At 36.5% G+C, this 17,083-nt stretch overlaps 1 protein-coding gene across 4 annotated transcripts in view; it reads left to right on the forward strand.

The window, feature by feature from the left end:
* Window positions 1-328: 328 nt before the first annotated feature.
* Window positions 329-17,083, forward strand: part of itfg2 (integrin alpha FG-GAP repeat containing 2) — a 55,349-nt gene continuing 38,594 nt past the window's right edge. For 3 of the 4 annotated variants that reach the window (XR_002754212.1, XR_002754213.1, XM_023349735.1), the window contains exons 1-11: window positions 329-533; window positions 1,440-1,535; window positions 1,609-1,650; window positions 1,719-1,896; window positions 1,975-2,114; window positions 2,837-2,985; window positions 3,052-3,146; window positions 3,502-3,555; window positions 3,874-3,965; window positions 4,086-4,203; window positions 8,665-8,838. Coding sequence is in view for 2 of the 4 variants with exons in the window: in XM_023349735.1 (XP_023205503.1) it covers window positions 438-533; window positions 1,440-1,535; window positions 1,609-1,650; window positions 1,719-1,896; window positions 1,975-2,114; window positions 2,837-2,985; window positions 3,052-3,146; window positions 3,502-3,555; window positions 3,874-3,965; window positions 4,086-4,203; window positions 8,665-8,838 (1,234 nt within the window). In the remaining 2 variants the exon portion in view is untranslated. Of the gene's footprint in view, window positions 534-1,439; window positions 1,536-1,608; window positions 1,651-1,718; window positions 1,897-1,974; window positions 2,115-2,836; window positions 2,986-3,051; window positions 3,147-3,501; window positions 3,556-3,873; window positions 3,966-4,085; window positions 4,204-8,664; window positions 8,839-13,523; window positions 13,828-17,083 lie in introns of those variants that run through there. The other variant, XM_005799955.3, reaches the window with a different exon arrangement.

Raw genomic sequence — 17,083 nt, forward strand, 5'->3', positions numbered from 1 at the left:
GCATATTGTGACCACTAGATGTCTTCATTTCAACTTAAATATTAAGACGTTGATCTGTCTGTTTTGCACGGTGTTTTTTTTAATGTAACGACTAATTTTAATTGTACATTTTTTTGTCACAACCTAAGTACCGTAAAGCGTATTAAAATTTGTTTAGAAATAGAAACGCTCTGATATTTTTCTAATTAATTTTATCTCCAGTTATGTTTAAAAAAAAAAAGAAAGAAAGAAAATGCTTTGTTTTTCTGAATGGTTTCTGAGCACCAATCAGTCCGCGAATGTGATTTTTTGTCCTTTTCGAGCTTCCGTTGGTCCTAGGTCACGTGGTTTTGTTTACAAGGAAGCAGAGCGACCGTTAGACTAGCTAGCTGCCGATTTAGCCCAAGAATAAGTTACGTATTCCACATGTCAGTTTAGCGGATTTTAATCCAGTAGCGATGAGGTCGTTGAACTTTGTTCACCGGATCAGTTTGGACTTTACAGGAACTATGTTTCCTCACGCCATCTGTCTGGGAGACGCAGACAACGACTCGGTAACGAACCTCTCTATACTTCACTGGTGTTATAGTTGACCCAGTATTCCTAATATTAGACGTCAAACGGAAGATAATTTCTGTTTCTACTATTATTATTATCGTTCTATGTCTGTTTTACAGCTTATAAATAAACAAAGATAAGTAAAGTTCACCGTAGTGCAGTATGTGGGATGGATGATTTCATTAGTTTAAAAATAAAAATAATTCAAATATCTTTACTGTATCGTATTTTAATAGGACTCTTTATTGTAAATTTTAGATGATTATTTTATTTTACATCTGAAATAAATTTTTAGACGACTTGGACGTAAGCAATGATAAATAAGCGATTTTGTTCATTAAAAACAAAAAATTGTGAAACATTCTTGTTTTAATGGATTTTGAGATCGTATTGGTATAACTGTGTATTAGCGCCATTGTAGCCAGGAACAGAAAGTGTAATACATTTCCGTAAAAAAAAAATTCAGAAATTTTCTAGGAAAAAAAACATTGAAATTTCTGAGTTTGAAAAGTCAATGTTTGCTAGAAAAAAATTCTGAAATTTTTCCAGAAAAAACATGGAAATTTCTGAGTGTCAAATGTAAAAAGTTTTTAAATTAGAAAAAAATGTATTAGTTTTTTTCTAGAAAATTTCTGAGATTAATTTCGAAAGAGTTTTTTTCTTTTTTTGTTGGAAATGTACTCCTAAATATTTTTCAATCCATATTGGCCTTAACATATCATCATATATTTGTTTAATATTGAATATATCTAGCACCAGATGCATTTATTAGCCTACATGCACAAAATCAGATAATTAAATGTAACTTATTCACATTTCTATCAACATTTCTCAACTGAAGCAAATATCACAGCCTAAGTTATAAATAAATGAAGTAAAGCTTTGTGTTCGTATCTCTGCAGCTGAATGAACTAATTGTTGGAGACACAAGTGGAAAGCTGCTCGTTTACAAGAATGATGACTCTAAGCCCTGGATCACAAGAACCTGTGTGGGAATGGTTGGTATGGAACAAAAAAACCACAAAACAAAATGTGACTTCAGGTCCGTTTTGACATGTTTTGCTTTTCCAGCTGACCTGCGTCGCAGCCGGAGACGTCTGCAACAAGGGAAAGGTGAGCAGATTTAAATCAGAAGCAGCTGGATCCTGAATGATCCACTCAGCTTCCTGGATGTTTTCCAGAATCTCGTCGTCGCTGTGGGAGCAGAAGGATGGTTCCACCTCTTCGACCTGACGGCGGCCAGCGCCAGCAAATCCGACTCCTCCAGCCAGCATGAGCTCCTGTGTCCTGACGACCAGAGACCCTTCTTCACCCAGCACATCCCGGCCAACACCAAAGTCATCCTCATCAGTGACATCGGTACAACCTTTGCTTCCATTTATCTCCTTCAAATCAAAGCGTATTCCCTGCTAAATGTGGTGATCTCCATGTGTTTAGACGGAGATGGGCGATGTGAGTTGGTGGTGGGATACACAGACCGGGTGGTCCGAGCTTTCCGCTGGGAGGAACCGTCCGACAGTTCGGATGGGGGATCCGGTCAGCTGGTTCTCCTGAAGAAGTGGCTACTGGAGGGACAGGTCTCAAGCTTTTAAATATTATTTATGGTGCAGAAGTATCCATAGTTACACAATTTAGTTAGGTAGTTCTCATCCATGAAGCTTGCAATCCTCAAATCAGGAAAAGTTAGCATTGAAAGTCATGAAATATCAAACTCAGATATACTTATTGAGTCCTCAGGTTTAAAGCTGCAGTATGTAACTTATATTAAAATATATTTTTTTGCATATTTGTTGAAACTGTCACCATGTTGTGATAGTTTGCTATGAGACAAATAATCTGTGAAAAGGTAAAAGAAAGATGGAAGAAAATTGCTAGAGCTAAAATTAAGTATTGTTTTGGTTTTTATTCATACTATTTGCTTTCGGTATCTTTGCCAATTTTATAATTGTCTAATTATTTTTACTAAACTTAATTTTATTTTCTATTTTATCATTGATCTACCTGTGATGTTGTGTTCGTTGGTCAGATGAGGCTGTTGTAAATGTGCTACAACAATAAACTTTGACTTGACTTGAAAAAATTGAAGTTCCTCTAGAAACAAGTAATCAGAGCCAGGAGGTGGGTTTTAGCGCTGACAATCACAATCTCATTTGGCGCCGCTCATCTGTCCCTCCCCTTTCACTTTCCTCTCATAGGAACCATTTTTCTTCTTTTTTTTTTTTGCTTGTAAACTTTTCACCCAGCTGTGTGGTTTCTGTCGTTAAATAATCCTTAACATGTTCTGATGTTCGTTCTGCAGGTGGACAGCCTGTCCGTCAACCCGGGTCCCGAGGGTTTGCCGGAGCTCATGGTGTCCCAGCCGGGCTGCGGTTACGCCATCCTGCTCTGCACCTGGACACAGCAGGACTCCACCGAGTCTGAGGACGACGCCCCTGCCACACCGGGCAGGTAAACCCCGTCAGACCCAGAACACGAGCTCGGCTGCTGGACGATCAGCTGCGTGTCTGTTCACAGTGACGGGCCGTCCAGAGATGTAGTTCTCCACCTGACCAGCGGGCGGATTCACAACAAAAACGTTTCTACTCACCTCATCGGCAGCATAAGCAAAGGTCGTTAAATTATTTAACATACTAGTTTTAGTACTTTTTCTCTTTTAATTCAGATTACAACAAATTATTTAAACGTTTTAAAAATTATTTTCTAGCTTTAACATTGCTGGGTCATGTCTTAGTCAAAGTGTTCCTCCTCCTTTGAGTTCAGCTTGTAAATAATTAACTTATAAAAATCGGAATTCATGTCATATTAATAAAAAATATATATTTAGAAATGTTGATAACAGACAGATAATCAACCCATTTGTTTCTGCTATGTATTTTGTTTTGTTTCCCACAACAAAACATAAGCAAAAACTCTAAATATTGATTTAATTTGTTTTAAATTATGTTGTTTTTTTTAATTTTCCAGGTTCAAAAGAGGAATCCTCAAAATGTGGACTGTTTGCACTTTGCACTTTAGATGGTGAGAGAGGGATTTTTGTCTCTTTTTTATAATTATTTTTGACAAAACCAGCTATTGTTTTTTAGAAGATTAGAGCACTAATAAAGCAATATAAGGTATTAAATACTCAATTAACTAATTATTGTAGTACAGGAGTCTATTGTACTACAACCTTTAGATTCACCCAAAGTATAGTCGCTAGCCTCAGCACAGCTTGGTGAAATGCTGATGAAGGAATTCAAGTATTATGTTCACATGTATTTGAACAAAGCTTATTAAAGGCACATTTTGCGTAATTTCTTGTATTTAAAAATGTTAAATCTTACTGTTTGTCCTCAGGAACCCTGAAGCTGATGGACAGCTCAGAGCAGCTCTTGTGGTCGGTTCAGGTCGATCATCAGCTCTTCGCTCTGCAGAAACTCGATGTCACTGTGAGTCTGTGCTTCGTCTAATTTCACCGGTTGTTTAAGTAAATCTATTATGAGTTCTGTCATCCGTTTGAGGTTCATTTTTCTGGGTGAAAATCTGTTTGTTTGGGCCTTTAATTGCAGGGAGATGGCAGAGAGGAGGTGGTGGCCTGCGCCTGGGACGGTCAGACCTACATTATTGACCACAACAGGACTGTGGTGCGCTTCCAGTTTGACGAAAACGTCAACGCCTTCTGTGCAGGTAACTCAACAACTTCATAATTCAGATTCATTTTATTCAAATTCAATTCAAAAATACTTTATTAATCCCAAACGGAAATTAAATAAATTCATTTTTTAATTGAGATTTTTTTTAAAATTCCGAAGTCACTTTTATAAAAAGTTGTGGCTGCTCTGAATATAAAGAAATGAGAGACTGCTCTGTTTATACTGAGACATTTGCTGAGTATTTTACAGCAATAAGTCAACTATCAACAGTTTAAATAAAACACCGGTGCTCATCTTGGTTCTGGTCCAGAAAGAAGAAACAAACAGAAAAGAACCAGCTTGGGTTTATTTGCAATTGCTTCCTTCTGTCCTCTCTAACCTCGTCTGGTTTAAATCCCGTTAGTCTCTCTCATCAATAAAACTCTTCTGATTGGGGTGCAAAAATAGCTGCAGAGGAGACATTCAACAATTTTACATGAAGCCTAGTGCTCAATATTTAATCATAAATATGATAAAGATGCTCTGTAGCTTCTGAGTTTGTTAGTAGTCAGCTTCTAAATGATAAATCACAGTTAAACATAGAAAATCAACTCAAATATTTAGAATCATTTGGGTTTAGAAGTGATTGAAACAAGCGTTGAAATATGTTTTGGTTGCCCCTCACATTTTGTAGCCTGGTTGTATCGTTCAATGGCCAGGTGTAGAGCTAAACCTTCACCACTAGATGGCACTGTTAATCCGTGAGATATTTTCTTTGATTTATTTTAGGTTCATTTCTTTGCTGAAATGGAGCTAAGTCCTCCTCTACACTTGACTCCTTCTGCTCCATGTTGTTCATTTTGATCACCTGACAGTGCTGCAAAGGTTTTCACAAGCTTGACATATTGTTTTAAGAACCTAACTCTGGTTTAAACTTCTCCACTACTTCATCTCTGACCTTTCTGCTGTGTTCTTTGCTTTTTATGATGCCGTTTCACTAATGTTCTCTTATTAACCTGAACAGCTGGACTTATACTAAATAACATAAGCGGACAGTGTTTAGTGAATAACCTTATTCTAGTGTCCTAGCTTAATGGTTTTGCAAGCTGTTAGCCCATAGTGCGTTTCTGAAATCTGTATTTTGAAATAGATCATCTCTGGAAACATGCTACTTTTAGCATGTTGCTACCAGAAGCTAACGTTATTGTGTTGCCCACACAATAGGCACACAATAACTAATATGTTTACTTTGTCTAGTAGTAGCATCTTAGCTATTTTTTTATTTTTTTATTTTATAAACTTTATTTGCAAATAAAGAATATACATTTGCAGACAGTAGTATGCTCCAGGTGCTGGGGTAACAAATCCACAGGATTCCATGAGATAAAAGAAAAAATAACAGTTTACAAATCAAATTCATCACTTAAGGTTAGAAGTTTCATAGCTTTAGAGTTGATGCACATTTTCAAAGAGTCCAAAGAACATCTTACATAAGCTCTAAAAACAGTGAGGTTGGGTTTGTTTTTAGCAAATTTACAGGCATGTTTGTGGAACTTAGTCAACAGAATAAGAAAGTTTATAATATATTATTTCCCAGACAAACTGTTATTGGAAATACGAAAGAAAACATGTTTAACATTCAAAGGAAGAAGTATATTACATTTCTGACTGAAGAAAATATTGAAGTCACACCAAAAGGTTTTGCTGAAAGAGCATTCCCAGAAAAGGTGGGTTAATGTTTATTGTTCGATGTGACAAAAGGAACAAAGAGGATCAATATTTGGAATATATTTAGTCAGTGCTGAATTTACTGGGTAACACCTGTGTAGAATTCACCTGTGTAGAATTCACCTGTGTAGAATTTTAAGAGACACCTCCCATACTTTATTTGAGACAAAAAACTTTCTTGGCCACAGCCATGTTTGTTCCCAATCAATATCTGAATAAAGATTGTTTCAAAAAAGATTGAGGCAGGTTTGCTAACAGTATTCCTCTGGATTATTTCTCTAATATGTTTATTTCCAGTTGTAATACTAAGGAACGGGTCTGATTTACCAGTAAATAACTCTGGGAATCTGGGATATTGGACATGGGCTCTACTTGGGGTTGATATCAGAAATTTCAAACCTGCTGGAATAGCATCGAAAACAACAGCAAATTCTTTAGGGGTCACAAGGAAGTTATATTTACAAAGAAATTCACCATAATTAAACAGTTGACCATCCTCATTAAACAATTGTTTTACAGATAGAATATCATTATCCACCCAATTCTTAAGAAGTAGGGATTTATGCTTGAAGCAAATATTTTTGGTTATTCCAAATAAGACAGCTATGAGGGGAAAAGTTATGTTTATAAACCAATATCCAGGATAAAAGTAGTTGCTTATGGAAGCTAGATAAATTAACAGGGAGCTTTTCTATTTTGTAGTTACAACTTAATAAAACGTCTAGGCCACCCAAGGATTTAAAGACTTGTGTATGAATCCAAAGCCACATTGAATTAGGAGTTTTCAAATATCTTTGGATCCACCTAACTGAATGTAGAATGTAGGGAAATAAAGTCCAGAACATCGAAACCACCTGAACTCAGTCTATTGATCATAACATTCTCAGCATCTTAGCTAACAGTGGCTAACGTTTCAACACGTGACGTCACGCTCCTCAGACATCCGCCCGCTCCGCCATGATGGATTCCAAACAACCGATGCGCTCCTTTAAAGCCTGTCAAAAAACAGGCAGCCGGTAGCCTAAAAATGCTTCTACTCAGTTGATTTCACTCTAAAAACTGTCATAGAGTGCTGCGCCGTCGGCTGTATAAACAGACAAGGATAGAAACCAAACTTGTCGTTTTATTTTATAACTTTTAATGAGGAAAAATATGGCGGCGGTGGATAGCAGCTGTCAGTCATTATTATTGACAGCCCTCGGTGTAACCGCGGATTTGCAGCGAACACTTTTTACAAGGTAAGAAGAAAAAAATTCATTTACTTTATAAGTATCTATAATTATAAATATTACATTATGGAGAAGGTATGCGTGTAACCGTTTGTAACCATGGAGACAGCGGCGCTCCGTCATGTAGCCTAACGTGTATGGAAACAAACTAGTTAGCATCTCGTCTTTTGTGCGTTTTTAATGCTTCTCCGTTTTAAGAAAAAACGGCGTTTAGGACATGGTGGTATATTATGGTGGTATAAGCTACCTGTTTCCAACAGCTAGCTTAGCAAATATCGCCGTCTATGGGCCCCGACCGGGTCTGTTACGTTCACAGATAAATTAGCTCGACTCCCAACAAGTAGAGACAATGAATAAACTGGCAAAAACAACTTTGTAAAACAATTTTAAGTAGCTCGGTCCGTCATGGCGCCTCGAAAATGACGTAGGGTCAAAGAGTCAATACAACCAGTATTTAGTGTACTTTCTGAAATGCTAACATTTAGCTCATTTGCTAACAAACAGAACATAGACCATCATCTACATGTCGGAGTTATTTAGTACTACAAAGAGCATCAGTAGCGCTAGCAACACTTTAGGCTAACAGTACTTTATACATGAGAAATGTGTTTCAGATTCAACCACTCTGTCTTTTTTCCAGTCTATATCGTTTTTTCTTTCATACCCAGCACAACCTATATTATAAGGCCATTTAATTAATTCATTCATTATCCTTTACACGGTTGTGAACTGCAAGCAAACTTAACAACATAAGATTTTTGTTGGGACATATACTCTTGATTTTCACTTCTTTCTTTTCTTTTTGTATACGCTCTGTCTCCACAAACCCCTATTTGGTGGTTGTTGCTCAAGCTGATCCTGATTCTTCCTGTTGAAGGGGAGTTTTCTTTTCCATTGTCGCTCTATGCATGGTCTGTATGAGGGATTGCTGCAAAGTCAATTACACAACACAAGTGACTTTCCACAGTCACTAATTTAAGTTGAAAAATAAACTGAACTTGAAGGCATTTAAATATCTCGGAATATTTGTAAAAGAGATTGTTTGTATGAGTGGATTCAATTGACTGCTTTGGTTTTGTTTACTAACAATTATTTAAATAAGTAGCATTGTGCTTAACCTGGGATTCAAAATGTGCAGCCGTGGCAGTGTTGAAAGTCTTTCACTATTTGCTATACTGTACTGTCATTAGATAAAATACCAACATTAGCTAGTATGCTAGTTTTAGCTTATTGCAGAACAGAACTGCCTGTCTTTGATGGTAACAGTGGGCAAAATGCTAACACAAAATAATATATTCAAGTTTGCACATCAGGTATTATTAGTTTACCATTTCTACTAAGCTAGCTGCTGTTTATATGCTTTCATTAGCTAAAATGTTAACATTAGCTCTTCTGCAAACTATTTAATTTCGCCTTTTAGATGTTATGAACTACTCTGTTTTGGTTTGTTACAGAAAATCCCTCCAAAACATTGAAGATTGTGAATGTAACCTGACCAGATGGGTCTTATTTTACAAAACTTTTAGGTTCAAAATGTGGATTTACTTCTGTGATTTCAGGTCAGTACACATGCAAGGAGGGTAAAAACAGCCCCTGTCTGGTGTACGTCAGTTTCAACCAGAAAATCTACATCTACTGGAAGGTGGAGCTTGAGCGGATGGAGTCCAGCAACCTGCAGCGAGTGCTTGAGGAGAAGCCTGAGTTTAAAAGCCAGCTGGAGGCTCTAGGAGTTGGTGAGTACAAAAACAACTCGAAGGTGGTCTCCAGGAAGCACATTCAGCTCCAACCAGAATATCGTTCATTAAATTCAGCCAACATTGCCTTAGTTGGAGTTTTTATTTGAACAGAAGACAAACTGTGACTGTTTGCAGCCAACAAACGTTCAGTCCTGAGCTGGCACTCAGACTCTGACCTGAATGGTAATGAGGATGGAGGAGAGTAAATCCTGGTTCTCTGCGAGGTTTACTGCCCACTTTCTTCTCACAGTTTCAGAAACGTGTTTATTTGCCTATGAGAAGAGTGACAAAGCAGGACTGGCACTTCTGCCTAATCTGTGAAATTCAAAGATCCAACCAGAACATTCTTAATCAAACCAGCTGCACACACACAACCTTTAAGAAGTCAGTAGCAGATTATAAGTGTTTAATTAAAGTCTTAAACTTTGGCTTTAAGCCACGGGATGTGACTCATCATACATGTGATTTATCTTTTTTATTTTTTGTGAAGATTGGAAGAGAACAAATACAATTGAAGAGTAACACGAGGATAAACACAACAATAAATGATATTACCAGGTCAATCAGTAGCTGTTAATTGACCTAATTGTTGTTATTTTTGTTTTTGGTGCCTAATAATGGTAATATTAAACAGAACCGCATAAAAACCGGACTCCATTCAGAGTTTCACTTTCCTGTTCTGGGTGGCGCTCTCCGCCATCTTTGTTTCTGTTCGGCTCCGCTTACGGATGAGCAGCGGCGCCCTCTGCTGGACGGCAGCCCAACCACAACACTAAAATAAGGCCTAAACGGTCATTATTAGTTAATCGATTGGCACTCATTTTTATCTAAACTATTAATCGATAATAAGTCAATTAATTATTTGCAACTCCAACGTAATAGTAATAATTTAATCTTTATGTAAATGAGTGAGGAAGTAAATAAATGTTAAAAAAAAGATCACTTACGGTGCTTATATTGTATTTATATGTAATTTATGCATTCAAGAATGCAGATTAAGCCTCTCATTTACATTTGATCATTAAATATATATCTATAAACACAAGAAAACCTGAATAAACGTAGAGAAAACCCAGAACAAAATCTAAATCAAGTTCAGCAAACCTCCTCTGTTTTTTTAGAAAATGGATGTTGAAGGACTTCTCTCCAGTCAGGCAGTTTGATGCCAAAAATAAAGAAAACTGCATAAATTAGATTTCAATGTATTTGTTTGTATATGGGAAAGTCTTATTGTAAATTATCTTAAGTATTCTGAGCCTAAGCAAATTGATAATGTCTGTCCCTATGTGGGCTTTTGGATGAATGTTTATGTTGTGGCTAATAATCATCAATGAGACATTTTATAAGTCGCTGCAGGTTGTTGAAGTATTGGGTGCAGATGATCGGTACTCAAAAACTCAAAATTGGTTGTGTTTCTAGTCTGTTAATTGGCCATAACAAACTACTAGATTGCAGTAACAGCACTCTTTCAATAGGCTCTGTTTGTATTAAATCTATCTATGACAAAGTTTAAATATATCAGGATTAAAAGTATAAAGAATTTAAAAAGTAAATGCAGGATTGTTTTTTCCATTTTCCAGCGTTAATGTGAAGCTAAGCTAACCAGATGCTGCTTCTGCTGCTGGCGTTTTATTTAACAGCTAATAAGAGTCTTTCATAAAACCCTCATAGTGACTGACAGAGGAGGTCAGGAGGGAAATTTATCCTGTCCAAATACGGACAAATCTGCAGCTTGCTTTTCCTTTCTTTGCTTTTCCTTAGCTTTTCCTCTCTTCTCCCCGCCGCTCTCTTCTTGCTGCTCTGTATTAATAACAAACGCAACGTTTGCCTTTAGTCAGCATTTGGTTAATTATTATTCTGAATCCTCCATGGTTGTTTATTTCATGTTAATTTCTTTTGTTAATTATCTTTCACGGTGAAACATTAGACTCGCTGCTGTCGCAGTGATTTTCACTCAATAAGATTCAATTTAAATGACACATTAGATTGTTTTTTTACACATCATGTCAAAGTTGAGACTAACTTTACCAGGAACAGAAGAAAAATGGTGACAGATTTCATTTAAAGAAGAGAAGCAATCTATATTTGGGATTCTTTTTTAATGATCATATACCAAATGGCTGCCATAAGGATAAAAATGGAAAAAATAAATTAGAAGTCTGTACTGTGTGTAATCTAAGCTAACAGAAACATCTCGCAGCAACACTCAGCCTCTCCCCTGCTGTCGTTTTTATTAATACGTGCCCTCAGGCCAAACGTTGACTATTAAGAACCTTTCGGATTTCTGTTGCAACTGGAAAAGGTTTCTAAATAAAGCCAGCTACTCCTACTTTTTAAATTTGTGATGAAGGACTTCAGTCTGCTTGTTTCAACTCAAGCAAATACCTTGGTTCATTCCTGAGGAGTTGTGATGTGAGAAGGTAAGCAGGCTTTTTTTTTCTCACCTGAAATCAACAAATGGGAAGTTTTCTGTAAAGTTTGTCTGTAAATCAACAGAAGTGAGACAGATGTTGATAACTATTAATACAGGTTAAACTAAACCTCCTTTTTCACCAGGTATACAAGTATTAAAAAATGGGACAAAAAATAATTTCAGTTGCTTGATTTGAACAGTTTAAAGATGGTAGATAGTAATTTTATTTTATTTATTTATTTATTTTAATTTTTTAATTTTTTTTTACCCCTCCAGGGGGCTTTTGTGGGCTCTAGTGTCCCTTATATGACAGTGGGCTGACAGGAAACGGGGAAGGAGAGGGGGGAAGACATGTGGCAAATATCGTCGGGTCCGGGAGTCGAACCCGCGACGGCCGCGTCGAGGACTCAAGGCCTCCAAATATGGGTCGCGCTTTCCCCTAAGACACCACGGCATGCCAGTAATTAATTTTATTTTTTTTAAATTCCTATAAAACATACCGACATTTAAGAAGTTTAAGAAGCCTAATAAATTAATAAATATAAATCAATAATGAAAGTATGTAAATATGTAAAGAGTATATTATCCAAAATTCAAGCTCTAGTGCTTAAAGGAAACACCCAGCCATTTTTGGCAGTAAGATGAAGTTTCTTGATGTCTGGAAAATGAGCCCTTTAAAAAAACCTCCAAAATGTAACTGACAAAGCAGACACTGCCCAACCTGTAACCTAGCAACCCAGGTGGAGCTCCAGCACTTTTGGTCTGCTAGAAAACACAAGTTTTTTATTGTTGACTTACCATCCAGAAACCACTTGCTGCATTCTTTTTGGTTGTGCAGAAGACTCCACTTCTGCTTGTCCGAGCTGTACAGTTGTATAATTTTGCATCGTTTGCAGCCGTTTTCAAGTACTAAAGACAAGAGAACCTAAAATCTCATTATCTAAGAATTATTTTGTGCAAAAAATTAAATTAACTTGTTCTGTGTAGCCCGTAGATCTAACTTAACCTGCTCAAATTAGCATAATAGGTCACCTTTAACATGCATTAATGCACACAATGGAAACCGTCATGGTATCATAGCAGAAGGTCAGAGATTTAGGATGGAAAAGGTTTATTGTTTCTTTTTCATACATATTTCTACACAATTTGACTTAAAAATAACTTCCAGTGTGAATAAGTATAAAAACATATTTCTGTTTCCACATAAAAGTTACACTGCTCAAAAAAATAAAGGGAACACTTAAACAGGTGTTTAACACTTAAAGTGTTCCCTTTATGTTTTTGAGCAGTATATATAAATTACTCTTTGTCTGTCATTTTCTCCATTCTTTCATCATCCATCCATTGCTGCTGCACAATAATCATATCTGAAATAAATGTAAAAAAACTTTTTGACCTGCTGGTATACACTATATATTTAGTTTCATTTTATTCATTTATAAATGTAATTCTGTCTTGTTTCTTTTTGCTCCACTGCATCCGGGAGGATGCCTTCAAAAGTCTCTGAACTTAATTGAATTCCCGTCTCGTGTAACCGTCCTTTGTTTGTGTTCATATTAATGTGTGAGCAGTTCTCCCTTTTATGCTCTTTAAAGGTCACGGTGCTGTCAGTGACCAGACCTCTGCTGTCAATGCCCAAACCTAAACCTCATTATAAAAGAAATGGATGAAATCACATGGAATATTCTTAGTGCTAAGCAATGCTGTGAGGTTACATTAAGGTTATTGTAGAAATACAAATTTTCCCCTTAATAAATCATGAATTATCTGTGATTGGTCTTATTAAATAGGTCCAGTTTCACTAACAGAAATAAATGATCTATATAGGACCTGCCTGACATTACAAAGTAGGCATTAAATATGCAGCACGCAACTTTTAAAAGTTTTTTTTTTTTTTTTACATATTTGGTAAAACTGTCACTATGTCGTAAAAGTATAACATGAGACAGATTTGTGAAGAAATCCTCTGCCTCATTCCTGTTGTCCTACAGTAATCTGCAGAAATGTACAGCTCCCAGTCAGAAACAACCAATCAGATCCAGGGGGAGGGTCTTAGCACTGTCAATCACGTGTTTGCTTCAGTTATTCACTTCTTTGTGTTTTTTTATCATAAAGACCACATAAAGTTTAACAATTGTGGTTGGAAGATGAGAAAATGTAGAAGAGTTGATAGGATATGGATACTTTTTCTCTGTACTTGGACTTGTGAAGCCCTCATGATTATCCGGTGTCATCAGTAATTGCCACATTGTTCTTTTTGTCTCCACAGACGGTGAAGATCCGGCTGCAGTGAGAGATCTGGTGGCGAATGTTCTGTACCAGGACGCACAGACGTAGTGCAGCAACAGATTTCCACCACACAGCCTCCTTCTCTGTTTTCTACAACGGCGTATTAAGGCCACAGCTGACAGGGAAAAAAGGAGTGAGTTTCTACCCAAAAACTAAAATACATTTAGATTAATCTGAAAACTTTACAAGTTTTTATCTAGAAAATGTGTGCAATTAATCTTAAAATTTTTGGATGAAAATTTACTTATTATTTTTATTTCTTTTTTGGGAAAAATTATCACAGTATCAAAAGTTGAACATTTGCTTGAGAAAAACTCAAAGTTTGAGATTAATCTCAGAATTTTTTTAGGAAAAATCTTGGAAATTTCTGGGGTTCAAAAGTCAAAAAGCTTCTAGAAAATTTTGATTAGATTTTTCAAACTCAAAAATGTCCTTGTTCTTTCTAGAAAATGTCTTGGATAATCTCAATGTTTGAGTTTTGTCTAGATATCTGTAAACTTTTTAAACCCAAAAATTTCCTCGTTCTTTTTAAAAATTTTCTCAGGTAAATCTTAAAATTAAAAAATAAATTCTAGTTAATTTTCAACTCCTCAAACTCTTTATTTTTTTCTTGAAATTTTTTTTAGAGATTAATCTAAAAATGTCTGAGTTTTTGGCAGAGATTTACTCCTCCTTTTTTTCCTACCTACAATAGCATCAATATGCATGTGTAGTACGCGGCGTTCTCTTCCTAATGTAAATACTCTGTAATAAAGACCGTTCCCCAGCTGCTGCTACTGCTGTTGTTTCTGTGCTACCTGTCATTTGCATTCTGTCTGCTCAGGCTAGCTCCTAGCAAAACGAGGGGAGGTTGAAAGCGCGAGGCGTTGCAGGGGAAACGCTTCGCTGTTTTCACTAGAGTCCAAATCAACACCGCCTTTATGTGGCTGTCAAATAATCACTGACAAGAAAAAAGAAATCCCCTCTTTTTTTTTATCTAGTGAATTCTCTTAAATTTATAAAGCCCTACTGATGTTACATAACAGCGTTTGTTACATAATGAAAAAGGCAGCAAGACGGCAGTGTTGTCTCAGCGGCGAGCAGCAATCTCCTCGGAGGGTGTGACGATTGGGAAGGCTGGGGAATCACCCACTGTTCCTCTGGGGAGGATCCAGTGACCGCCCATGTTTGGCTGCCTGTGTCTTATGAAAAATAAATGAGAAGTGTTTGTGTTTGACTGGGGGAAGCTCAGGTGTCCTGGGAGGCTGCTGCCTCTCATCTGCCCTTTAGAGACTTGCTCAGTCCAACACCTAAAGTTTCACTGATTAGCTCAGTTGTTCTGCAATCTTTGCTTTTTATGAAGTTGCTGCAAATTGTTGTAGTTTTTCTTCTTCACATTTGATTTTTGGACATTCTGGATACTTCGGTCTTTGTCTTTCTCTCCTGCATAAAAAGTTCATCTACAGACACACAATCTTGTGTAATTTGTAATTGAATTTCACAAAATGCATGCGTCAAATTTCATTTCCATAATTTCTCATTGTCTTGAGAACATTTATCTTGAAATAATTGTTTATTATTTCATATCTTTAAACAGCTTGCTGTATTTGAATTAATTTATTGTGTTGAATTATCAGTTTGACATTCATAACTGTTCAGCTATTTAATAATAAGGAAACTTGATTTGTAGTATTAGTGGCTTCATTTTTGCTTGCTTTATCCTGTTGCATTGTTTAATATTTTCAAATAATTAAAATTTTTGTCACTATGACAATTCAATTCCTGCATCATTAAATACAACGGAGAAATATTTCATCATTCAGTCATTAGTTGGGTAATTTGTGTAGTCAAAATGAAGAACAAGTGGATTGCATTTTTATTTTTTGAAGCTTTAAGATAATAAAAAACATTTGCGTCCCTAAAAGGAAATGCATCCTAACAAAATGATTGACCCCTATTATAGATAAGTGGATTTTATAATCATAACATTTGCAGTTGTATCAGAGCACATCTTTGTTGGGCTGCAGCTTGCCTTTATAAATGCTGAGCATTTCCATTCTGTGAGCTCATGGAGGCTCATTTATGACCTTTAATGGTCAAGCAGAACCAGGCTCTTGTTTTTAATATGTAAGCTGTCCGATGTACATGGCTTCCTGAGCATGATCTCCCAGAGAAAATGTCAGCTTAGTATGCAGAAACCTCTCTGGCCTCCAATGATGATGAATCCTCTGTGGCTTTGACTTTTGCTCCAGGATTTTTCCCAGACATAAATTTTGTGCATGAAACATGTCTGAAACATCTGACTCTGTGACCCGGCTGCACCAGGCCGCTGGCCTTGTCGTTATTACTGGCTTCTTGGGTGACCGCAACTGTGAGGCAGTTTTAAGCAAATTATGCTTAACAAAATAGCAGTTTTGGCCTTTTTAATGGCAAAATATGGAGGTTTGACTAAAAATATCTGTGCAGCGTCTGGTTTATGGACTTATTTGTTTGTATAAGGTTACATTTTTATGGCAGTATTTTTTCATTTTTATTTCCTGAATAAAGGCAGTTTTGAAAAGATAAGATTCAGTTGCTTTATGAGTTTTATTTTAGCTTCTGCAGAGATTTTTACCATTTTTCTTGGACACCATGTTATTTTTAATCGCCTGGCTTAAAGAAACGTTATATGCCATAGATTAAAAAATGGTATAGTGTTTGTCTCGGCCACAAACCCGTTCTGTTAAAAGCCTAGTAAATTAAGCTTGGCTAATTTTTATGAACCTGTGCTTGTTTTATTGTTGTGTTTTAATGATTTTAACTAAATTGTCTCAAGATAATCAGGAAAGATTTGAAGTTAGCTTCACTGCCAGCCGCTACGAGATTAGCTTCACTGCTAACAGCTATTAGCTTCACTTCGGTTCGTCTAGCTTGTACTGGTTTATTTTGCGTCAGGAACGGTTCGTTTGGAACGGTCAAGTTTGAAAGTTGCGTTTATAGTACTTTAATAAAACAATAATAAACATTTTCACATTTTGTAACGTTGCAGCCACAAGTAAAGCATTTTTACTTAGATTTTATGTGGTAAACTCACTAAATAGTGCATTGTTGTGAAGTGGAAAGAAAATTATACAAGTTTTTTCCGTCACCACAAAAGCCCTAATCTGATCGATAATATAAAACTCTGCGGTTCAAATTGTGAGTCATTCCCAATGTGTTACTAAACCAGACAGTTCACTGTGTGTTTTAATCTCTTCAGCAGATGGAGGAAATAAATAAATAAGAAGGTGAGTGAAGGTATTGACAAGAAATGAAGGGCAAATAGATATTTGAAGCTTTGTGTGGCAGCAGGCAGAGTAAAATCCACCCATGACAGACTTGTTGTGTGGGAGTGAGCAGCCTGTGATCAGGGTTTTCAGGAAGGAGCGAGACGTGAGCTTAAGTCAAGTCCCTCTGCCCACACTGACCTTTAAGGATCCTTTAGTCACACCAAGTGTTTTAAAAGGGGCATTAATATTAAATCTTAGCAAGTATTTCTGTTTTAGTTTTTAGTACGCTTGAAATGAGACGAATTAACACGTT

The sequence above is a fragment of the Xiphophorus maculatus genome, chromosome 17 (genome assembly GCF_002775205.1).
Source record: "Xiphophorus maculatus strain JP 163 A chromosome 17, X_maculatus-5.0-male, whole genome shotgun sequence".
NCBI classification, from domain to species: Eukaryota; Metazoa; Chordata; class Actinopteri; order Cyprinodontiformes; family Poeciliidae; genus Xiphophorus; species Xiphophorus maculatus.